This window comes from Mangifera indica, chromosome 10 (assembly GCF_011075055.1).
Source record: "Mangifera indica cultivar Alphonso chromosome 10, CATAS_Mindica_2.1, whole genome shotgun sequence".
NCBI classification, from domain to species: Eukaryota; Viridiplantae; Streptophyta; class Magnoliopsida; order Sapindales; family Anacardiaceae; genus Mangifera; species Mangifera indica.
This window is the reverse complement of record NC_058146.1, coordinates 58,085-72,292: the sequence shown is the minus strand read 5'-3', so window position 1 is coordinate 72,292 and position 14,208 is coordinate 58,085. Positions and strand designations below refer to the sequence as shown.

The following is a 14,208-nucleotide window of genomic DNA, read 5'->3' as shown; positions in this document are numbered from 1 at the left end:
GTTTTCAATTTTTTAGATTCAATTTTTCGATGTCGTTTCTTCCTCTTCGGTGACCTCTAGGCAATGCCTCTTCTTCTCCGACACGGTCTCCTTCTGACGGCTCTCTTGGGAATGGTTGTCGACGAAGACGAGTCGTCTCCGTTCAAACAAAGACAAGTCGTCTCCTTTCAGACGAAAACTACTGTTCTTCATCCCTGACAAAGACGAATCATTTTCGTCCAAAGACGAAGATGGAAGAAACGACACCGAAAAATTGAATCTAAAAATTGGAAACCCTAAGGGGAAAATGCTGTTTTTTAAAACTTGGGTTGAGGTGAAATTATTAGTTTTTAGGGTTTAGGGGTTGGGGAGAATGATATAACTAATTGACTCAATGAATTTTAACAGCCCATGAGTGGGTAAATGAGATTTTCAAAGTTAACAAGGGGAAACTTGAGAAATACGCATGCTTTGGGTGGGAAATAGTCCTTTGGCCTTATAAATAAATTAAAATTTAATCCAGTTGCCCCCCCCCCCCCCCCCCCCCCCTTCTAACCCCTAAAAGCTAACCATTTCCCCTTAGACTAAGTTTTGAAAAATAGCATTCCCCCCCCCCCCTTAGGGTTTAGTTTTCAATCCCCAAAGCCAAATCTAGGACATCGTCAACAACAAAGCTTTCCTGACGCATCACCATGCTCCAACGACCTCTCTTCTCTCCTCTGGAATGTTGATCGACCTAGATCTGGCACTGTCTTCGCCTGGAAAGTTGAAGAGGATGAAACTCTTCGTCTTCCTAAACAAAGAAGATGACCTTGTCTCCGTTTGGGAAGATGATCGTCTTCTTAGACGTCTTCTCCTAGAAAGAGAGGTCATCGGAGCATGGTGGTGCATTGGGAAAACTTTGTCATAGGCGATGACACTAGATTTGATGTCGAGGATTGAAAACTAAACCCTTGGAGGGGGAATTCCATTTTTCAAAACTTAACCTAGGGGGAAATGGTTAGTTTTTAAGGGTTAGGGGAAAAAAAAAAGAGATAAAATTTTAAGATGTTAGGGTTTCGTTAAATTTAACTGTTTGTAGGTGAGTATTTAAGATTTTCAAAGTTAAAAGAAGAAAACTTAGGAATGTAACATATCTTTGGTGGAAAATAGTCCTTTGGCCAGTTTAAAAAGGGTTGTGATTCTCATAAAAATATATATGATTTTCAGCAAAATCATACCTTTTCTAGTGCTATTATTTTTTTATGGAAAATTATTTTTTGACCTTTTACATTACTTTGTTTTAATGGTAATAGAACTGGGGAAAGAATATTGGGAAATACTATATATATTAATTATAAATATTAATTTATGTATTAATAATGATATATTATTATAAGATAATTATATTAGTATTTAAAGTTATCATTTAAAGAGATTTTTTTAAACCCAAAACCCTATTCATATTAGTGGATGAGTAAACCCAAAACAATAATCAAATTCATAACTATTGTATCAAATAGACTAGAATTTCATAAACATAATAATAACTTGAGTCTAGATATTTTTTTACAAATTTTAATATTTTATTAGTTTGACTAACTTGGGAGCCTAAAGGGATTTTACTTGCCAATCCTATAAAATCAAGCAAAATTTTCCAATGGGCCAGAGATTTTGGGCCGGCTTGAGAGTTGGGCCAGGCTCAATAAAGTCAAGATATGGGCTTCACTTCAGTAAGACTTGGTCTTCATCTTCGTCTTTAAACTCATCGACTCATAGGATAGCTTAGCAAGCATTTAGATGGCGCCACCTCCTGGTCCCTACTCCGGCACCAGCACTCTTGCTTTGGTATTTTCTTTTTCTTTTTCTTTTAATCAACACAAATTGTGGTCTTCTATTTTCTTTTTCTTTTTAAATAGAATAAATTTTGGTTTATTCGTCATGAAAAGAAAAAATTGACTCTGTGATCTGGCTTTTGTTGGCGATAATCTATAGGTGGCTCGTGTTTCGGCTTTCTCATTTGGGCTTGTTTATGGCAACATCAAGCTCAAGTACCTCAAGGTACTTCTAACATCTTCTGGTTCCTATTTTGTAAATTGATGGTTCTGGTTGATTTAAAATTTAATGTTGAGTGCGCAAGCTGTTTGGTTTTAATTGCATTTTACTGTAAATTAATGTTTTTGTATTGGAATTTTAGTTTTTGGGATTATCGCTAATTGTTTGTTTTTAACTGAGAATTTTTGGCTAATATTAGATATTTAATCTTAATTTGCTGTGGTTTTTGTCTACAATTCGCCAAAGTTGCAGGGTTCAGAGGATGCTTAAGTATATGTATGATATTAGTTTTTCTTACTAAGTTAATGATTGTGACTTTTAGTTTTAGATCAGTAGATTGTGAGTGAACAGGGAGTACCAAGGGAATTTGCTTAATTAAAAAATTCTGCATCAAGTGAAAGCAGGGGTGGATTTGAGTCTAGCCCAGCCCAAACAAGGACCAGCTTGTGTTTGGCTCGAATCTAGAATGGCCAGCTTGAACTCAATCTTGGCTTACTTGATCTGGTGAACAGTCATGCTGGCGAAGAACAAGAATTGCTGAAGAATGGGACAAAAAGAGTTGCTGGCAAGGTGAGCTCCAGTGTCAATCTCAAGCAGAGGATCCTTTGTTAGCTTGAGCTTAGTTTGTTTGAATTGAACATTGGGCTGAACTCAAGCAAGTTCGGCTTGAATCCACCCTTTAAGTAAAAGTATAAATTCAGAGGCAGGGTTGTGAGAGTGATGTACTTTAGTCCGTAATAACTTTTTGGGATTTGTAGATACTGGTTCTGCTTTGTTCTTGTGGAAGATGCACTGTTGATGCTGTGTTTTCCTTTCATCTATACTTTTGCGTATATATACGCCAATGGATTACTTATGTACCTTTGTATTCGCTTAATGTGTATATTTTTGTGACAGGCAAAGGCAAGATCTCACAAGAAAGCTGAAGTAAAGGCTCATCATTGAAGGTGATGGGATCTATCTCATGTTGGGTGAACATTTGAGTACAGAAATAATCTTTAATGGGGAATGGTTTTGCAGACCTTGCAGGCTGCTTTTGTCAATTTTTGTTTTTGAGAGTTAGTCCTTTAAGAGAAACTGCACTTAATTGGCAGTGACAATTTTCACTTTCGTAACAATTTAATGTTGAATGATTTCCTCCTTTGTTTAAAATAATAATCCTCAGTTACTTTTAGGTCCCCAACTGCCAATGCTTTTTCTGTCCAGTCTGATTGGTTTTTATTTTTGTGCGCTTTGTTGCTGCTCAAGTTTTACTCAGAATTAGTCCACGGTGGTGGTGAGATATGTTATTCCTCAAATGCTCCTTTTTCTATGACCTTGACAATTTATGTTGGTAATGGCAATTTCTATCATTTTTTGGCCTTTGGCAGAAGTAATAATTTTGTGTTAAGTAGCTGTGATGATCTTTTTGCTCTGTTGCAATGCCTTTGAGATTAAGGTTGAATTTAATCTAAGTTGTTCGAATTGAGTTCAAGTAAGAGATTAAACTTGTTTTCATAAAATAAACTGAGTTCAAGACAACTTGAATTGAATTCAAAATTGAATTGCTTTTATGCTGATGAGCTAATTGATTTTAAATCATTGTCAAGCTATTTCTTTTAAATTTAAACTGATCTCAAACTATGTCTTGTGTGGGGTTGGGGTTGGGGTTGGGGTTGGGGTTGGCATGCATGGAATCCAGCCATATTTGAGAATTAATATCAACCGAATATCAGGTATAAGAACAGGTTTCTCAAATCTCGAAATATCAATTCAATTCAAATACTCGATGACAACCTCTGTGGCTGTTAAATCTTAGCATGAAAGCTGAAACCTCCATTCACTTTCAAATTATTAAATGCAAATTAAATGATACCCCAAACTCAGCACGTGAAAACAACTAATCTTTGCACCATAGTCTTAGTAATGATGAAATACCATCCTTAACATTCTTAAACATGTTCCAAGTTTTGGTTCCACATATAGGGATGAATTTGAGTTGAAATATGTCGGGTCTGGCTCATTGTTCAGCTTGAATGAACCAACTCGAGCTAAAGCAATTTTATCTTGTTGAGCTCGACTTTGTTTGCGTGGCCATCATATTTGAGAATTTGGGATGGCTTAGGATGTCTATCAATAAGTTTAAATGGCAATCATCTCTACTAAAGACTAAGAATACCTCAGAACATGGTAGTTCTGCTGTAAGATGAACAATTAAAATGCTGGCTTGACTAAGCGCACTGCTATTTCACATATATGATGTCTTCATCAGGATCATCACCCTCCCAATCTTTCTCATCTTCGGGCAAATCATCTGATTCAAGTTGTTCCCCCTTTTGACTTTTTGAAACCTCTTTTTCTGCCTTAATCCTATCTAATATTGCAATTACCTGAAATAGATTGAATCAACATATCAGTTTGGGTTGGAGGTGCGAGCAGAAACAAATAAAATTTTGGAATATAAAATGAAGAGAAGATGCTAAAAAGTATCACAAATCCAAAATACAATTGCATGTACTACAAAGCAAAAACACAACTGCGAAAATGAAGAACAACATTTGATAAGTTGTTACCCTGCTTCCTCTCTCTAAAGATTCATCTTCAATAAAGCGTATCTCAGGAGTCAGCCGCAACTTCATACGCCTACCCAACTCACTACGAACATACTTAGCTTTAGATTTCAACCCAGCAATTGCAACCTCCTTCCCTCTATCATCTCCAAAAACAGATACATATACTTTTACCACCTGCAAACAGAGGTAAGTACTTAATGAATACAATTCATAGAATACCAACATTATTGGGCATAATCACAGTAACAATGTCTATATACTAAATTTCCCCTTTTTGATGGCATATAACGATGCTTGTATCAAACAAAACGAAGCAGTGACATTTAACATTGATAATCCATAAGATATAGTCTTGCAAGTTGACTTTATGCTTCAAAAATATGACAGTCAATGTTTCTTGAACCAAGTTATGATAAATTTACCAAAACTTATTCAAACCACATCTCAAAAACTCTACAATGTTGGCGTTACCAACCGCACTTACAATGTAGGAGTCACACAATTGCAATTGGAAGACATAATATGAATCTGGGGAGAATCACATCCTAAAAACCATATGAACCCCTCACCAGGAGTCAGAACACCAAAGTTTACCATGGTAGTTTGTCCATTGCAATTGGGAGACATGAAATTTTTCAATGTGGGATCCAAATCCCATAATTTACAGTTGGGATAGTAACAGCTTGCAATCCCCGAAACAACTGTCTACTACAAATTCTAATATCTCAGTCGCCCTGGATAGACTACCATGGTAAAATCATGACAAACTCTAACATCCAAACTCAGAACACTCAAAAAAAGAAGAAATGCAATGCAGTCTAACCAACGAAAAGGAAAAAAATTACCTTTACAAGTTGAAATCACACATCATGGTAGCCAAAACAAAACCCAGAACCAATAATAATAACAATAATAATAATAATAATAACGGGTTGATTCATAATCCGAAAACTATTTTCAATAGCTCGTATACAATCCAAAGTAAAAACTAAATTCTTATAAAAAAATTCTATTTTTCACTATCTTTTAAGATGATTAAAAAAATTAAATGAAGTGACTAAATATTTGAGTTAAATATATGATTATAATTACTTGCAAATCACCGGAGACTTCAACGTCGCTAATAGTGGTAAGAGAAGAGAGATAGCGGTCGGCTCCTAAGGCAGCTTCAGGCAAGACTGCAAATTGCAACACTTTATCAGTTAAGAGCATATCCGAAAGCTCTCTCATTATTTGTTTTGCCACCATTTTCACTCTCCGAGGGTTCGCCATACACTTTATTGAATGTCCTCTGCGTAGATGAATCTCGGCCGTTGGTTTCAGCGCCCATGCGGCGGAAAGGAAGGCTGTATTGGGGAGAGGATTAGGGCGGTGATGATGAAAACCCAGAAATGGTTGGCGGGTATGAAGATTGTGGGAAGAGAATACATGCAACATCGCCGTGGCGGATTCGTTTCGTTTCTCTTCTTGTTTCTTCGTCTTTGTACTGGCTAGAATTTCTCGGGATAGTTTTGGATAAATTTGTACACTGAAGTATTAGCGACGTGTCGGTTATAATGTCAGGAATTGGACGGCCTGTCGTTCAATTTTGAAAATAAAAATTGTGAACATGGACTCCATCTTTAAGTCACAAGTTCACAACTGCCACTCTGATAGCTTAATTCAGCAACAGGGTGCAAAGTGAGGCCCATTATAGACCTGATCAGCCTATTCAACCCTCCTGGGTATATTCAAATGGAGTTAATTTGGGTTTAAATCTATATTCTGTTCGAGTTTGAAGACTGGCTGGTTTGCTTACATCACAACTGTTTTATTTTTTTACCATGATTCTTGTTAAAATCTAAGGACTCATTGCCTTGTCTTGTAATGTTACTGTCCATCCTAGTTGTTCGTTATCATTATTATTATTATTATTATTATTATTATTATTATAATTAATCAAGTTAAACTCAAATTTTGGTTAATTATTTTGTATTTAAATTGAACTCTAATTAACTCTTATTAAATTAAATTTGATTTGAATTTATCTAAACTCAATTTTAATATTGTCTCAATAAGACCCAAAAATCATAAACAAAATGGTTTTTTACGTATAGATTAAGTCCATTCAAAAATTGAATTCATTTTAACCGTACATAAAACAAATAGCATCGTAAAATTGAGTAAATTTACATGTATTTATGATGACATGTTAGCATATTTATACTTATCTATGCTCATATTTTGTGTAAGAAGTATTACTACTTTCTCCTAGCCGGGAGGAAAAAGCTATTTTAGGGAACTTTAGGGTTAAAAAAACAGACAATAATGCCATACCGGTATGATATCTGTACTGTGGATTATCTTGCTTTGAACACCACCAACCAAGTAACGCTCACCCCTCAAACTCCCTTAATAATGGTGCTTAGAATTTCATGCAGCAAATAGTGACGCTTGAACGTCACCAATTACCCAAAGGAAACCCTTTTGCGGCCTCTTCAAGCTCTCTCCAACTCCTCTTGTTTTCAGAACCTCAATTGTAGCCTACAAGTAGTTGACGTTCACTGAAGAAGAAAACCAGCTCATTGATGCCCTTGTTGGCATCTAAGGCCGCGACGAATCATCACCTCCTCTGCAACTCAACGTATGAAATTTAATATTGCATTCTAAATATTACAAAATTCTTTAACATATAATATTTTTTTTATATGTTTATTGGCATCTAAATATATAGACAGCTTTAATTCATTTTTCTTTTATACTTTTAAAGTGATTGCTTGAATAGAATTAGAAGCTTTGTAGGATGTTTTACTTGCAGTGAAAGTCTTTGAAGATTTGCAAGGCCTGTCCAATCCAGTATGTGAGTATTATTTTGATTGTTTTGTTTTGTGGGGTTAGTGTATTTGCTGCAGAAACAGCTCAAATTATGTTGTAAAAATTAACAATTTCTTAGGGTTTATAATGTCATAAACAGGTCTCGCAGACAGGCTCTAGTTTAATTGAGGGTCGTTGGCAATTAATGTTTACACCAAGACCTGGAACAACATCTCCAATTCAGGCATAATTAATTTATTAAATTTTAAAAATTTGTTAACAATGTAATTTATAAAGTCAGCACTTAAATGCTGGATGTAATTATGTAATCCTATCATTGATGCAGAGCATGTGAAATAGCAAATAGGACTTGGGTATAGTGAAGTTTGAAGACAAAATTAGAGAATGTCGAGCGCCATAGCAAATGGTCTGGCAGGAGCTGGTGGTGGTATTATTGCTCAGATAATCACTTATCCCCTACAAACGGTACCCAATTAGCGACTTTACTACACTTAATTGTGACATCTTTCAATTGTTGGTGTGTTAGTTTATTATAATTACTTCACATGAGGTGAGTATAGGTGAATACGCGCCAACAAACTGAGAGAATCGCCAAGAAAGGGCTAGTTGCTTCCTCCAATGCTTCCGAACGTCCTTCAGGTGGCACGCTTCGTCAGATCCTCCTGGTAGAATTCATTTGTCTATCTATCCATCTAACCATATTATGCTCAGCTGCAATTGATTTTGAATTGTCATTTTCAGCTCATAAAAACTGAAGGTTGGGGAGGTCTTTACAGCGGTCTTACGCCTTCCCTCTTTGGAACTGCTGCTTCCCAGGTTTCTATTCTTCTATCTCTTTCTTATAAGAAATTATATGTGCAGACCAAGCTCACTTGAATTGTAACTTTGTATGAATCACATATTTATTCCTTCTCCTCTTTTCTAGGGAATTTACTACTACTTTTATCAGCTTTTCAAAAACAAGGCTGAGGCAATTGCAATTGCCAATAAACGCAAAGGACGTGGGGATGGTACTGTTGGCATGTTTTCATGGCTTATTGTTGCAGCACTTGCTGGGTAAAGCCCTTACCATATAATTTTCTTAAAAATGATTTTGCTTGTCATCAAAAGGCATTTTAAAGTCAAGTCAAGCCTTTATTATTAACGTAAATCTTTTGAGCCATGATTTCTCTGATAGTTGAACCTGTATTTGATGTGAATAAATAGAACCAGTGCGCCCTTCTCATGATGCAGTTGTTTTTTTCTTTTTTTTCACTCCTACTTATGTTGTTTTTTAAGCATAATCTGAACAATGTTCCTTAATTTTGGTAGGTCGTTGAATGTATTGCTGACAAACCCAATATGGGTTCTTGTGACACGGATGCAGGTGCCATTGCTATTCTCAACGAAATACACATGTTTTTGGTTTTAGTTATTATAATAATGGAGAATGACCTTATACTTTGACCCTTTAAAAGTTGTGGCTCTTTGAGTTTTAAGATGTTTGTGTTTTGCAAATCCTACACAAGAGTGTATGTTTACGGGTCATGCTAGGTATGGCTTAGTGTTTCTCTTTAAACATTTTTTAGATTACTTTGGCCCAATTTTCTTTATACAGTAATGCTTCACAATCTCATGTAATCAAGCTTGTCCTTCTTTTCTTGAATCTAGACACATACTCAAGCAGAAAGAAAAATTATGGAGGCAAAGAGGGAAGCTATAATGAGCGAAGCTTCTGAATGCTCAACAAGTCCAACTTTACAGGAAAAATTGGCTGAGCTTGACTCAATAAAGCCTCACCCTTATGGAACTTTCCATGCGGTTGGTTCAAGTTGTTTAATTTGCTTGTGTATGGCATTTTTTAATCGTTATGTCATTGGCATTAATCTTACCAGAGTTATACATTTAACCTTTACATCATGATAAGTTTATCTTATAATGTTTTGGTTATACTATTTTCATAGCTCATCTTCCTCAGTATATGCTTGTGATTGATTTAAATATTGAAATTATAAGTATGCTGTTACTTTTCAAATTTATGTCAAACCTTTGTACTTTTTGCAAGCAAAAATGGAATTGAACTTTTGACATATTACATTAATTATGTTTCTTGATGGGCAGAAGCTTTTTATTGGTATGACTACTAAAATATGATGATTATGATCGCTGGACCTATGGTTATCAATTGTAGAATGATATTTGATTATAGTTTTCCATAACACTTATTATTCTTTGTGCTTTGTTTTTAGGCACGTGAGGTTTACATGGAAGCAGGAATTACTGGATTCTGGAAAGGAATAGTTCCTACACTTATTATGGTCAGCGGCATCTTGATAATTATGTGAACTTGAAATGCTTGTTAAAGTACTTATTTTTTTATAAGGAGTTCTGTGTGTTAGGTATGTAATCCTTCAATCCAGTTCATGATTTATGAGGGCTCGCAAAAACATTTAAGGAAAAAACGAGCTGCTAAGAAGCAAGGATTTAAAAATTTATCAGCTTTAGAGGTATAAAGCTCAGATTGTTCAATACCTTGTTTTTACGGGATTTTATTCTTTTTTATTAAAGGCTATATCACGCTTAGATGCCAGTTATAGGTCTGAATTTTCTTAGCTTCCACATCCTCCTAGCCTCCCATGGAGTTGGAGGACCCATATCAAAATCATGAATGTTTATATCTTTGGTCTTACTAGAGTTCAACTTCTCATTCTAATGCTTAATGTGATATAGGTTTTCTTACTAGGGGCATTGGCTAAATTAGGAGCAACTGTGTCAACATATCCCTTGTTGGTTGTCAAGGTAAGTTAGTCCCTGGTTTGCTCCATGTCTTTGCAAAAAAAAAAAAAAAAAAAAAAAGGTTTGCTTACATCTATGGTGATAAAGTTACTTGCATTATTTTTACTGGAATGTAGTTTCTGCTGATTGTTGCTGTATTTATGTAAATTTTGCTTGTATTTTTTTTCTGGTTTTTATTATCTTCTTGTTCTGTTTTATTGTACACACACACACACACACACACATATATATATTTGTGCTCATACACATTTCAGTTTGTTTTCTGTCACATTAACCTTTTCTCTTCCCTTCTTTTGGTCTTCGGTCTTCAATCTTGTAGGTTGTGAAACCTTAGATATATTCATCTTTCTACAAATTTTCTTGATCAAAGCTTTTATGGAACTCACAACCTTAAGTTCCTTACAACATGCATACAATGGTTTATGAAAATAGTTTCTTCCACCTTTTCGCAAATGTTTTTCTCCTTATTTATTGTAAAATTGTTGTTTTTCTATTACGTATTGTAGCTATCTTAATCATATGCTGTCATAAAACTCTTAGATGTTGACCTTCAAAATGCTTGTTCCAATAAATTCAAAATCGGTCTTAAAACATATTGGTGGCTTTTCACCACTTGGGAAACTTTCTAATGCATTAGATACTATTATTTATTTATCCTGATTTGTGTTAATTTTCTCTAAACACAAACATATATTACCAGTACTCAAGTTTGCTTAAGTGTGCTTGAAGTCTTCACAACTGTTATTCTTGATTGCCTACAGTCAAGGCTTCAGGCAAAGCAGGAGATCGGTGGCAACATCTCATTAAGATATTCAGGTTAGCTTTCACATGGATTCAACAATATCTTATTTTCTTCATATTGAAGAATTTAAACAATCATCATTATTGTCTTTATCATCATCACCCCTATCATTTTTTATTATCATTTCATTTGTTACGTCATATGTTAATAAAGCTAATAGTGTGATTTTCGTGTGATCACTCATCACCTTAAGTTTGGCTGCCACGATATTATGATCATTTGGGTGTTCTTTTTTGAAAACTATTTCCTTTAATTTATTTAACTTTTTTAGGGTGAAAGAAGGCAAACAAGACTTGGCTTGCTTTGGCTTCCTCCAATATGAACATTTCAGGCCATTATTGTCATTTCCAATTTTCTTAATGAAGTTTAAATTGGTTCAACTTAGGGGATTAGTTTGATATTCTCAGAAGTTCTTTTATTATGAAAAAATTTGGTTTAAGAGGGTTAATTTCATTATAAAGTTTTGTGTTTCTAATTTTCTTCTCTGCACACACATTGCAGGAATCACTATTAATTGTTTATTTCTGTAGTATGTTTTACTAATTCTCCGCAGCTGCATCTGCTCTTTAGCAATGATTTTACCAGGAGAAGCACATTGCTTGACTTCAGTTTGCTTTGTTTTAAAAATAGAATTCATGCTCTCTTACATGTGTTAGGACCTAGAATGCAGATGACTGTCCTATTGTATGCTAATATGGTAATTGATTTTTTTTTTTGGGTGCTGCACAGGTACTCTTGATGCAATAATTAAAATGATACGTTATGAGGGATTGCCTGGCTTTTACAAGGGGATGAGCACAAAGATAGTACAGAGTGTTTTTGCTGCATCTGTATTATTCATGATCAAGGAGGAACTTGTTAAAGCTTACATGTTAATGGCAGTTAAGATCCAGGAAGTTGCACCCAATTTGATAAAATGATTTGTCTATTATGTATAAGGGATACCTCTATTTCTCTACTTTTTGGTTTACACATAATTTCTACCTTAAATACAAGGACAAGGGTACTGAAAAGACATTGTTGTAATATATGATAGTCAAAGATTGGCATCACAAGCCTAAATTCCTATCATCTTGGACTTGTGAGTTTGAGGGTTGAACATCTAAAGATTAACTTCTGATGTCTTCTCAGAATGAAACTCTGTAATATACTAGCTGGATGATAATCAATCAAAAAGCTTATTCAGAATCAGTGGAATCATGCAATACATATTTAAGACTCTGTTATCTTACTCTATTGCGAATTCTAGACTGATAAGCAGCATGAGTCAAGTTTGTTCTCTGAGACTTAACTGCATGGCTCAAATAATCTCATTGTTTTTTTTTCCCCCTAACATTTTGTGGATATCTAGTCCACTGATATACCTACCTCAACCTCTTTTTTAATCATATCTTGACAGTAAACAAGTTTGTCATTGTCCTCTACTCAGTAGAGTGATCAAGTGTTGAGCCATACTTTTTTTTGTGGCTCATGCAACTGGTTTCTTTTTGAAGAGTTAGTTCTGGGGATTTGCATATTGCAAGGGCACCCAAAATTTTCTCCTCTATCACTTTCTCTTTACCTGAGTAATGTTTACAGGCCCTTTACAGATTTTTCCTTTGCTATTAAGACAATTTGGTACCTTTGGGCTTCTTTGCTCCAGCCCAAGCACTTTCAGATGCAACTTGGTTGCTGCTATTTGGAACTGGTTTTGCCAGAGCTTGCCTGCAGTGTTGGCAAGCTGCTGGTTTGGTTGTGTTGAGTGATAGTGGTGGAATTTGGAACTGTGGGATGTTTGCTGCAAAGATGGTTCTTCTCCCTGGTTTTTCTCTTCTGCTGGTGCTTCTTTTGGCCTGTAGCTAGGTTGGCTTGTCTCCTTTCTTGGCTGGAGCCTTTTTAGGTTTCAGTATTTGTGGCAACGCTCAGGCTCTCTTAGGTTCTTATGTGCTTTTGTTTGGATTCAGTATTTTTGCTTGCTTTTGGGTCTGCTTGAAGGTCTCCTTTAGCTTTCCATATAGTTTTGTTGTTACTATCTTGTCCCATCATTTATTTATCAATATATAAATCACCATCAACTCGTACACCGTAGAAAGAGGCCACTTGAATTAATTTCTTTCTTTGAAGCTTCCTTGGATTGGTTAGATCATGTCTGGCGGGCTACCATAAAAATACAGACAATGCCCCCTCACAGTATCTAGTGAAATGTATTTGGACCCCAACAAGGTTTCCCCACATCACAAATTGCACTCCACCTCTCCTTCACCACTGCCTATGCTTGCCCTCGCATATGAAAACACATAAGAACAATTTCATAATATCATCAACTAATACATACATACATGCATGTTTATATAACTATCTATAAATACTAGTTGTTTCATATTGTTGGATATGAGTTGGATGATCTTTAATGTTATCATTTGATTCTCAGGGATCACGCATTTTGGAATTATATATTTATCATCTTCTAAGTACGTTGCTTTGTTCTATAAACACATGGCATGGCCATTTCGCTGCAATTTTATGGATTAACTGCTGAATTTCTCAGACCGACCTTGTTGCCTGCTTCTGTGGCAAAGTTGGCCGCATTGATGCAACAAAACAGACCGTCCAACTCATCTCATTTAAAAACCGTCAACTTCTTTCCCTCATGGTATACAAATACATGCACGTCTTGCTCTTTTACTGTAGATGTTATGTAGTTTAGAATGATTCCACGCAGAAATTGATATTTGATGCAAACATAAACTTCTAAGGGACAGCTTTAATTAATCGGTTACTGCATCGGGGACAATGTGCAGCAAAAACATGGCAGCCCAACTGGAAACTAGTAATGATTTACCTGTAGAATTAAAATCTCCAGCTCATTTTTTATCTGATATTGATATGAAAGATGGATGTGACCTCTTTCACATGATAATTATCTGGTACTTGTCAGATCTGTCTCCCTTTTGATTACTGATGGATTCACTTTTTGATTGAATCTCAGTTTTAACATATATACTTTCAGGTGAAGTCCTTTGTGAAGCTTCTTCATGTTCTATGACAGCTGCATGCATGCATGCCTACTATATATTATTTATACATTTCCTAAATTAAAAAAGACAGATTCTACTCATGCAGATTGGTTGTTTATATATATAGCTTAAATTATGAGATTGTAGATTCAAACATGGATGTTAGTTTCAATTCATTGTGAATGTAGCCAGTATTTGATATGATATAATGCAATTTAATATTCAGAAAGTCCATCCGAAACCCCAGATCAATAAT

General features: G+C 35.2%; 3 protein-coding genes across 6 annotated transcripts; 2 read left to right on the top strand and 1 right to left on the bottom strand.

Annotated features, from left to right (window-relative positions):
- Positions 1-1,709: 1,709 nt before the first annotated feature.
- On the top strand, positions 1,710-3,196 carry LOC123227067. Its single transcript, XM_044651695.1, has 3 exons — positions 1,710-1,806; positions 1,954-2,019; positions 2,911-3,196. The coding sequence occupies exons 1-3, from the start codon at positions 1,759-1,761 to the stop codon at positions 2,956-2,958; spliced, it is 162 nt and encodes a 53-aa protein (XP_044507630.1). The 5' UTR covers positions 1,710-1,758; the 3' UTR covers positions 2,959-3,196.
- A 687-nt stretch (positions 3,197-3,883) lies between these two features.
- LOC123227034 (probable ribosome-binding factor A, chloroplastic) lies at positions 3,884-6,125 on the bottom strand. Its single transcript, XM_044651647.1, has 3 exons — positions 5,658-6,125; positions 4,566-4,739; positions 3,884-4,382 (listed from the first exon to the last, which is right to left on the bottom strand). Exons 1-3 carry the CDS (start codon positions 6,000-6,002, stop codon positions 4,236-4,238), a joined length of 666 nt encoding a protein of 221 aa, XP_044507582.1. The 5' UTR covers positions 6,003-6,125; the 3' UTR covers positions 3,884-4,235.
- Positions 6,126-6,871: 746 nt separating this feature from the next.
- On the top strand, positions 6,872-12,147 carry LOC123226906 (peroxisomal nicotinamide adenine dinucleotide carrier-like). 4 transcript variants are annotated; one of them, XM_044651468.1, is made up of 14 exons: positions 6,874-7,188; positions 7,363-7,404; positions 7,519-7,602; positions 7,705-7,844; positions 7,940-8,044; positions 8,121-8,195; positions 8,305-8,435; positions 8,691-8,745; positions 9,030-9,179; positions 9,608-9,676; positions 9,758-9,865; positions 10,089-10,157; positions 10,916-10,970; positions 11,686-12,147. In XM_044651468.1, exons 4-14 carry the CDS (start codon positions 7,764-7,766, stop codon positions 11,874-11,876), a joined length of 1,089 nt encoding a protein of 362 aa, XP_044507403.1. In that variant the 5' UTR covers positions 6,874-7,188; positions 7,363-7,404; positions 7,519-7,602; positions 7,705-7,763; the 3' UTR covers positions 11,877-12,147. The 4 variants fall into 4 exon arrangements, with proteins under 4 accessions (XP_044507407.1, XP_044507403.1, XP_044507404.1 ...); XM_044651469.1 differs by having other exon boundaries at positions 7,347-7,404; XM_044651470.1 differs by having other exon boundaries at positions 7,315-7,404.
- Positions 12,148-14,208: the final 2,061 nt, after the last annotated feature.